Source organism: Scleropages formosus, chromosome 10, assembly GCF_900964775.1.
Source record: "Scleropages formosus chromosome 10, fSclFor1.1, whole genome shotgun sequence".
Classification (NCBI taxonomy): domain Eukaryota; kingdom Metazoa; phylum Chordata; class Actinopteri; order Osteoglossiformes; family Osteoglossidae; genus Scleropages; species Scleropages formosus.
The window spans coordinates 11245955-11256679 of record NC_041815.1 but is presented as its reverse complement, the minus strand read 5'-3'; the positions used below and the strand labels follow the sequence as shown (position 1 = coordinate 11256679).

The 10725-nt window shown below is 40.6% G+C and overlaps 1 protein-coding gene across 1 annotated transcript; it reads right to left on the bottom strand.

Moving 5' to 3' along the window:
• Positions 1 to 1732: 1732 nt before the first annotated feature.
• LOC108938303 (odorant receptor 131-2-like) lies at positions 1733 to 2735 on the bottom strand. Its single transcript, XM_018758779.2, has one exon. It carries the CDS (start codon positions 2684 to 2686, stop codon positions 1733 to 1735), a length of 954 nt encoding a protein of 317 aa, XP_018614295.2. The 5' UTR covers positions 2687 to 2735.
• Positions 2736 to 10725: the final 7990 nt, after the last annotated feature.

Genomic DNA, 10725 nt, shown 5'->3' with positions numbered 1-10725 from the left:
ACGATGATTTTAATTAACTTATCCAAAACGTTGATTATTTGAATTGATTTTTTCAACTAGTAATTTTTTATTAATACATTCTTACACAACTTTTGAATAACAGGATGATGGAATGTATATTGAAAAACTGAGTAAGTGAATATACGCTAAAGGGAATAGATGAACACAACATTTTAAAGGCTAAGGAACGTGAGACCAAAAAAAAAAAAAAAAAGAAGTATTTTCAAGATTTATCCTCTCTAGTGACAAGAAACTTAACATTGCATGTTCCTAACTGATATACTGGTTTAACAGAAGATGTTCTCTAAATTATTATTGTTTTACCTACGTTTATAGCAAGATGCATACATTAAATACTAACATAAACACAATTTGTGTCAGTCATTCAGTTGTAACTAACTATGAATGTTAACATATCTTTAGTCAGAATGTCAGGGGACCTAAATAGTTTTATCACATTTATTATGGAATTGCATTTTAAGTTCCCATGTTGATAGCTATTGAGGCACTCAGCAATTAGTTGATAAGATACATACTGATGCGCAGTCTCCCTACAGCATAGGACAAGAACCTGTTCTTGAATTATCAATCCAAGTAATTAAACAATGCACACACACACACACACACACAAACACATACATTGCCAGAAACTGCAAAATAAATAATTTAAAAATGAACTAACAATAATGATGTCTAGCATAATTAACACACGATGATATGGGCATTTGTGATGGTTCTCTGTAGTCTGTGTATCAAGCCCCTGCACACAAGGTCCTTCCACAGACACAGAAACATTACACCAACAGAGCTGTTGAAATTAATATTAGTGCAGCCTTGACTTTAAAGCAAAAATCATATGGTATTTCTTGAAAGCTAAAGAAAGTAAATATGGGAATGTTAGTACAATGAATACTATAATTATAAAAGCTTTCTGACAATGAGTAGTGCATGATAAGCGGTGAATAATTATGATGGCAATTTCAAATGAATCACACTTTTTACTAGGATGCAGATTTTCTAAAATGTGTTTTACAGTGATATGAATTTTTTCTTGCACTTGCTGTTCTCTAAAAGACATCTGACAAAAGAGGTTTTACAAACTAAACACGAAAAGAAAACAAAAACTTACATCATGTATATTCCAAATATCAAGAAGCTCTTGAAAGAAGTTAAAAGCCAAAGTCAATCTTTGCAGAAGCAAAACTTATTTCATGTATTGCTCCTATACACCAGCTTTTGCAAACGTATTCTATACATGATATACTTCTCAATGCACATTCTTTGAGATGTTAATTGATGTGAAAAGAGGTAGATAATTTTGGTGTCTTTTGCCAAAAGATTTGGCACTGAAAAATAATTCTAATTACAGTTGCAATTTAAATGCAAAAAATTGTATGTATTCTTTCAGAAATACGCAAAAATTCCAAATGAAATTAAATCATGATATTATATGATATATATGATTATATTACACACACACATTTTCTGAACCGCTTGTCCCATATGGGGTCGCGGGGAGCTGGAGCCTAGCCCGGCAGCGCAGGGCGTGGGGCCGGAGAGGGAGGGGACACACCCAGGATAGGACGCCAGTTTGTCGCAAGGCACCCCAAGCGGGACTTGAACCCCAGACCCACTGGAGAGCAGGACCCGGTCCAACCCACTGTGCCACCACACCCCCCCCCCTTGATTATATTAGATACTATATAATTTATTTAATAATATTCATGATGCATTACAAATCAACAATGACAGGAGACATTTTCTTATTAAGACCCCAAAGAGCATAGTATTTCAAAACCAAGTAGAAATGTTCATCCCTCAGACCATATATGAGAGGGCTGAGACATCTAGGTGCAAGCAAAAATACTATGTAATCAAAAGTTCTAAGTGATATGTATAAGTTTACATCAATTTCTAGTACTGCCTGTTCAAGAAAAGGGCACAGCATTTGAATTAAAGACAGAAATAACTGAAAAGCATGAAGAAGAACTGTTTTACGGGCCTTTGATGTAGCTTTCTTGTCTGCAGAAGCTTTCTTGGCAACCTGGACAATACTTATATAGGTGAAAACGATTGTGACGGTCATAACTATGAAGTACACTAGATAGAAGATAGACCTGACATGTCCTTGCCATTTGTAAACTGCTAATAATTCAGCATTACACATCAAATATTTGGCATAGAAGTTGAGGGAGGCAGTTGCTAAGAACATGAAGAGGACGGTGAGCGTCAGAATACTGCTAATAGCATGAATGATCAGGATACAGAGTCCAGCTTTTTGCAAGGTAGCGAGTTCAGCATGTCTGAGTGGCATACAGATGGCTACATAACGTTCCACACTCATTGCAGTCAGTGTCAGTGGTGTGGTAGTGTGCAGATTAACCGCAATCCCACAGAGGATGATGCACAGAAAGGGAGGTATAGGCGTCTGAGTCATATCCAGAGTGAAGAAGATGTTAGTTACAACAAGAAACATAGAGTCACAGATCAGAGTGTGTGAAAACAATATGTAGCGATTACTGGTGCGAAAGATCTCCTTTTTAAAAAAGGTGAAAATGAGAAGGCTGTTCACATAGAGAAAAATTCCCATCAAGAACTGAACTGCAAACATTAAAGTAATAAAAAAGTTCTGCGAATATATTGCATTCATGCTGCCTGTTGTATTTTTTGTCGTGTTTTCTGACATTGTGATGCCTGATATCTGGAGTGAGAAAACTTGTAAATATGTTAATGCAAGAGATTTAAAAAATATGCACTTACTTATCAACCTTCTATTGTATCTTCAAAATAGTTGACAAAATTAGCATTCCTTACTGCTTTGCTATTTTGCTGACTGCCATCGAAACAGAAAAATTTATTAATTCAATATAGATCACATATTATAATTTGTGGAATACAGTAAAATTGACACCACTGAGTTTAAAATGTTCTGGAATAAGATTTTTTCACTATATTAGCAATCTTTGCTTCATAAAATTTTCTTATTGTTAATTTTATAGTAGATATTTCTATCATTAAGTCATATTGTAAACTTGAACATGAAGAATTTTAAACAATGCAAATATGCAAGTACCCTGTTTTTGTGAATATATCATTAAGTGGAGAGCTGAGATGATCATAACATTTTTACAGCCACTATATGCGCTTTTATCATTTTTGAAAACCACAAACAAAATGTAACCAGGCAACTGTAACATGAATACAGAGATTCAGTTGCCATGTGATGTGTCCTGACGGTGGGCGGGAACTATACTTTAGGCAAAGTCCTTATGTCTTTTAGTACAATAAGTTCATCTTTTATATTGCTGTAGAGACTTATTCTCTTGGCTGTAGTGTAGATTGTATTTTTGCATTAAGCATTAATTTGACATTTATTCTACATAAACATCATAATATTATTTGTAGAAAACCTAACTTATCCAGTTAAGTACCAAAGTTTCAATGAATACATATTATCCATAAGTTACAGTTATGACTTACAAGTCAAAAATGAAATGGAACCCATGGCCTAAATCTCTAATCCCTCTGCTTATATCAGGAAGACACCTTGGCAGACACCTCTTCCAAGAATATGAAAATGGGATACATTTTTTGCTGTTATTGTATTGTTTCAGTGTATTTAAAACACATTTCAGAAAGGAGGTGAGACATATAGTAGGTTCAGCTGAATGAAATGTAGAAATACTATATTAATTTTTGACTTTATATTTGTCTACACAGACAGACCTGGCTGTCACAATTACTGCTTTTTACATATATGTATGTTATGGTGCCCCCCAATGACACCAAGTACAAAGAAATTAACATGTTTTGTTTTAACAAATGTGGGGGGCGCGGTGGCGCAGCGGCACAGCAAGTTTGGCCTGTGCCTGCTCTCTGGCAGTTCTGGGGTTTAAGTCCTGGTTGGGGTGACTTGCTCTGGCTTTGGTTCCCATCCTGGGTGTGTATCCTCCCCCTCCAGCCTTGTGCCCTGTGTTACTGGGTTAGGCTCCAGTTTGTCATGACCCTACTTGGGACAAGTGGTTTTAGACAATGTGTGTGTGTGTGTGTGTGTGTGTGTGTGTGCGATTAATTTATAAGTTCACTTTGTACAACTGGTCTGGTTGAAGGGATGGCTTTGCTTAGAAAGAGGATGGTTTACAACAATTAGTTGTCACACACTTCTGCTTGGTGATGCTCTTGGTCGTAACAGATGGCAACATACGTATTACTTGGGCTATCATAACAAGGTGGAGCAGGTGAAATGCAAGCTGATGCTTTAGACACAACCAGGAATGTGGCACATGTCCCATTGTTCATGTAGACATTTATGGTGGAGACAGAGCAGGCAAGCTCTTGTAAGGGAGACTAAATAAGCACACAGAAATGTGACTGAGACAGAGCTGGGCCACAGGACAAGAGCACAGAGGGGTGACAAAGTCAGGACTTGGACTCTAGACATCAAACATACTGTGAAGGGACGTTTGGAAACAGGGCTGCCATTCTCAGTTCTGGCTCCATTGTGGTGGAATGATCTCCCCCTCTCATTCAGAACTGCTGAAACTCCACATTTAAAAAGGGTCTGAAAATTCACCTCTTTCAGACTCACTTCACCCATGATCTCTTAAGTTCATGTATAGTGTAAATGTTCATGCGCTATACTTTTAAGATCATGCCCAGATAAACCTTTACACAGCTATTCTGGTAACTGAACATAAATGTTTATATATATTTCAGTAAAAACATACATTATTAGGAGGGGGTGTGGTGGCGCAGTGGGTTGGACCACATCCTGCTCTCCCGTGGGTCTGGGGTTCAAGTCCTCCTTGGGGTGCCTTGCGACAGACTGGTGTCCTCTCCTGGGTGTGTCCCCTCCCTCTCCAGCCTTATTCCCTGAGTTTATGGGTTAGGCTCCGGTTCCCCACGACACCGTATGGGACAAGCGGTTCTAAAAATGTATGTATATTACTAGGAAGGTGATTTTGAATCATGAATATTTGGATGAAGTTTAATGCAGCTACTCGTGTGATGAACATTGGTTGATATGATGGAAACAAAGAAAATAACTGCACTTCAGAATCACACATCTTCATCTATGTCACTTCTTCTGCTAATGTAATCCACACATTGTATTTTCTATGAGATGTATGTTGCTTTGGAGAAAAGTGTCTGCTTAAGGAATAAATGTAAATATAAATGTAGGCAAGAAAACATAGAGCAATAAATGCAACGAGATCAGACTCTTTTTACAGGTTATTTGTTAAATTACACAAAACTACAATCTTAAAATGATTTCACAATTAAATTGGTTCCCTTCTGACCCAGTGTCAACAAAAATTGTATTTTGTGAGCTCCAAAAAGCAGGAATTTATGGCAGGGCTGCCATTCAACAACTTCCACAAAGATGCATAACCTGGTGTAATGACCATAGCACAGTGACCCCTGAGCGATGTAAAAAAAGTAATATTTGATGAGTCCCCTACTGATGAGGAGACTACCAGATCTGGTTTTCTTGGGATACAGTAGTAAGTGTCAGTCTCATAGTGCAGAACTAACCAAAGTTTTCCATTCCAAAACATTCCAAATACATACACAGAAAGAATGTTCAGCTGCCTCCTATTTCCATCTTTTCAGACTTTGTCTCCCAACAACAAATACCTGGAAGGACACTAGCTTTGACTTCACTTCAAGAAAGCAAAATACGAAACTTAAATAATGTCTGTTTCTGTTAAAAAAAACTGATGTTTTGCTTTCCGTTGATATATCCATTGAAAAAAATAATTTAAAGAAAAGTGGAGCCCAGCTGGCAGTGGCTTTTGTAGATATGTATATCTATCTTCAACATTTTGCGAATTACAGATTCTGCAACCCGCAACTAGCAATCAGCCAGGGGTAGCCAAAAATTATGGTGAGGGAACTGAATCAAATAAAACCTGATGGGTTCTACATGACATGCTCTTATCTGGGGGGAAAGGGGCACAGTCCACATATCTACAACACCAGAACCAATTGGCTGCCATTCAGCGAACTCATTTGTAACTCTTCCATGGATACAAAGGAAATCCTCCAGGTCCTGGCAATGGCAATATCTATGAAATTTCCTGCAGCTCCAGAGTCCACTAGGGCTTCAGTTTCCCTTTCCTGTTCTAACCATGAGTGTTTGATAGGAAAAACAAAATGAGAAGTATGGTTGGTAATGCTACTCATCAATAGCAGTGTGTCACGTCCATGTCCGCATCACCATTGACGGCACCTGACACAGATCAAGCACCGGACACCAATCAGTACACTCACCCTTAAAAGACCCTCCTCTGCTCCCCTTCCAGATTCCCTTGTGAAATCTGGCTGAGACAACCATCCCTCTGCTCTCTGTCTTTCTGTTCCTCATCCCTTGCTTCCTGTATCCGTTCTCCTGCTTTCGACCCTTCGCATCGTTCCTTGACCATATCCATCGATCCTTGCTCTCATTCCATCGACCGACTCTTTGCCAGTCCCCGACAATGAGAACTTGCCTGACCCCTTGGTTCCTGACGAATGACCCTGCACTTGGGTCCAGTGCCCTGGCGTCTTTGGTTCCACGTGACACAGCGCTGCTGCAGATTCACAAAGTGGCTGCACATGGCATGAAGCAAGGATGTGTTGGGGAGAGCTACAATAAAAACTCAGTCCCTAACTATTTTACAGTATGTTTAACATCAATACATTTTACTAATAATATTCATGATGTATTACAAATCTGTAATGATAAGGGATCTTTATGCTCATCCCTTAGACCATGTATGAGAGGGCTGAGACATCTATAAGGCAGTACATGGCATTGCTTCATCTTACCTTTGTGAGATTATTGATTCTTGTATCCAGGATAAGTTTCAAGTTTATTGTCATAAATACAAGTATCATATACATGTATCATGAAAATCTTCCTGAATGCTTCTCCACAGACTGTGGACAAAGACAATAGAAATACTGCACAAACAAAACAATGACAATGACAGGGAGTAGTGCGACAGCAATAGCAATAAATAATGGTAACAGTAGTAACAATAATGCCATCTGACAGTCAGAGAACTCAGAACGAGAGAATGAGAATGAGAATGCTTAAAGTGGCAGTGAATTTAACAATGTGCTTGGGTGGAGCAGTCCAACTCTAGTTACTAAAGGTAGCACACTGGTTAGTGTTGTATACTCTTACAGCAGTGGGGTAAAAGCTGTTCATATCTTTGTTCATTGGATGCGGGTTACCTTAAAGTACCTGTGATCAAGAAAACCTCAGCAAGAGGTTGTGTCTAAAAACTACTTGATTACACACTACAGTAACACATTACCATTGCATTTATTAACGCTATAAGTATGTCTACTGACCAAAAAAAAAACCTTCCAACTGAAAGTCAAGGGAGAGAGAAAAAAAAAAATCTTTTGGGGCCAGTGGCTGCGCACCTCTCCTGAGCATTCTAGATTAAACAGGACTTCTAAATCAGTTTTAGCTGTACAATAACTCGTTTCCGCAGTTTACCAAGTTACGTCTCGTCCATCTTGGTGGTTGGTCATCAACTTCAGTCAGCATGGGGTGCTTGTGTGATGGCCAGCCAGCCCCCTCAGGTCTTGTAGTAGGGAAACAATGCTCAACAAGGAGAAACTGTTAGTAATTTTTAACTGAAGGAAATTAGACAGTTTAATAGATTTTAATACAGAGGTGGAAAAAACAGAAACACAGCCAAGTGGAATGACATTTGTTTGTGATAAGTCTTTAGTCTGGATTTAAAGACTGAGACAGATGGAGCATTTCTGACAGTAACTGGAAGACTATTCCACAGTTCAGGTGTTCTATAGCAAGGCGCACCCTACCTACTGAGGCCTATTTATGAAAGTTCTTCCCTCATCAGCTGGTTCTAGCCAGCGGTACAAATACATTTTACATTATTTAAAGCCCAAAACGGCTCAAAACGCTACATTTAGTACTTCAGTCTAAAGTTAAAATAAGTCATATCTAACCAATTTCATTCATAAACCGACAAATATGGTATTTCGGAAATTTTAGATAGAAAGCCATCATGGCTTGGGCCCTGTAGTAAGGAGAAGTAAACATCTTTTTAACGCAGAAACAGTAGAAAATCCTATGTTAAACCTCAAAACGGCAACTATGACCTATGGAGTTAAAGGCCTTTCTTACTTATGCCATAGAAAGCTGCATTAATGAAGAATCAGGTTGGAACCCGGATAACTTAGTTCCAGCAAGTCAAGTCAAGTCAAGCTTTATTGTCATTCCACTACATGTGTGGACATACAGTGGGACAAAATGTCGTGTCTCGCAGGACCACGGTGCTGTGTAAAATAAGCATAAATATAAACATGCAACACTAGACCTAAGGACAGCTTTTAGACCTACATAACTAATTTACTAAGTCGATAATCTGAAATTAGTGCAAATATACATATACTATAAACAGTTAACTATACAATACAAGTACTTACATAATAACTGTGCAGTAGAGGTATTTAAGAAGGAATAGTGCAATATGATTTGTAGTGCATTCACAAGTAAACATTTGTGTTATCTTGTTAAGTCCTTGTAACATTGGAGGTTTTATAAGAAAGTGTCTGGTACATATAGAGAAAAGAAAAAACAGTTGGTTTGCATATGGAAAGGAAAAGAGTGTGTTTCCACAGGAGGTATCCAACAGTTTACATGTGGTGCGTGTGATGTGGTGGGTTGGGGGGGGGGGGGGGGGGGAGTGGATCCTGGTTTCAGGAGCTAAGGTTGTGGATGAGGTTTCAGAGGGTGGCAAGGTGATTGCAATTGAGGGCTCTCACAGCCTGGGGGAAAAAGCTGTTGAGCAGTCTGGCAGAGCGGGCTCTGATGCTCCGATACCGTCTTCCTGATGGCAAGAGCTGGAAGAGACTGTGAGAGGGATGAGTGGGGTCTTTCACGATACTGGTGGCCTTTCTGGAGCATCGTGCAAGGAAAATGTCCAGAATGGAGGGGAGAGGGGCACCGATGATCTTTGCAGCTGTGTTCACTGTCCGCTGTAGGGTCTTGCGGTCTGCTGCACTGCAGTTCCCGTACCAGACAGTGATGCAGCTGGTTAGCACACTCTCAATTGTTCCCCTATAGAATGTGGTGAGGATTGGAGGAGGGAGACTTGCTCTTTTAAGTCGGCGCAGAAAGTGGAGCCGCTGTTGCGCCTTCTTGGAGAGTGATGTAGTGTTGGTGGTCCAGGTGAGGTCTTCTGTAATGTGCACTCCCAGGAATTTAGTGCTGCTGACTCTCTCCACAGTCAAGCTGTCGATGGTCAGTGGGGGGTGGTCAACAGAGTTCTTCCTGAAGTCCATCACAACCTCCTTTGTCTTACTCACATTGAGGGACAGGTTGTTTGCACCACACCATTCAACTAGTTGTACCACTTCCTCTCTGTAGGGTGTTTCATCATTGTTGCTGATGAGACCTACCACCGTTGTGTCATCAGCAAACTTGATGATGTGGTTGGAGCTGAACTTGGCAGTGCAGTCGTGGGTCAGCAGCGTAAAGAGCAGCGGGCTGAGCGCACAGCCTTGTGGGGCACCTGTGCTCATTGTGGTAGTGCTGGAGGTGTTGTGGCCGACACGGACTGACTGAGGTCTTCCGGTTAGAAAGTCCAGGATCCAATTACAGAGGGAGGCATTTAGGCCCAGCAGGTTTAGTTTGCTGATGAGCTGTTGTGGGATTATTGTGTTGAATGCTGAGCTGAAGTCGATGAACAGCAATCTAACATAAGAGTCTTTGTTTTCCAAATGGGTAAGAGCCAGGTGGAGAGTGGAGGAGATGGCATCGTCCGTAGAGCGGTTTGGACGGTATGCAAATTGGAGCGGGTCAAGTGTGTTGGGGAGGCTGGATTTGATATGGTGCATGACTAACCTCTCAAAGCACTTCATCATGATTGGGGTCAGTGCTATGGGACGATAGTCATTCAGGCAGGACACAGGTGACTTCTTTGGTACTGGGATGATGGTGGTGGACTTGAGACATGTGGGGACAACTGCTTGGCTTAATGAGATGTTAAAGATGTCTGTTAAGACATCAGTCAGCTGTTCAGCACAGTCCCTCAGTACTCGGCCTGGTATGTTGTCAGGACCTGCAGCCTTGCATGGGTTAACCCTAGATAGGGTCTTCCTAACATCGACTGGAGACAGATAGAGCACCTGGTCATTGGGAGGTGTGGGTGGTTTGTGTGCAGACTTGTCATTCTGCGTTTCAAACCGTGCATAGAACTCATTAAGTGCATCTGGGAGGGATGTGTCGTCATCACAGGCCTGTGGCAGGGGCTTGTAGTCTGTGATGGTCTGAATAGCTTGCCACAGACTCCGTGTGTCTTTGCTGTCACTGAAGTGGTTATTGATTTTTAGTGCATATAACCGTTTTGCTTTCTTGATGCCACGGGACAGGTTAGCTCTTGCTGTTTTGAGGACTGCTTTGTCTCCCGATCTGAAAGCGTCATCACGGGTCTTTAGCAGCCCACGGACCTCTGCTGTCATCCATGGCTTCTGGTTGGCACGTGTGGTGATGGTCTTGGTGACTGTCACATCATCAATGCACTTTTTGATGTAAGCAGTCACTGTTTCAGTGTATTCTTGCAGGTCTGTGTGGTCATGGTAGGTGGCTGCCTCTTTAAACATGTTCCAGTCTGTGTCCTGGAAGCAGTCCTGTAGTGCTGAAGTAGCATCGTCTGGCCATACTGTGATAAGCTTTTGGACTGGTTTGGCAAGTTTGAG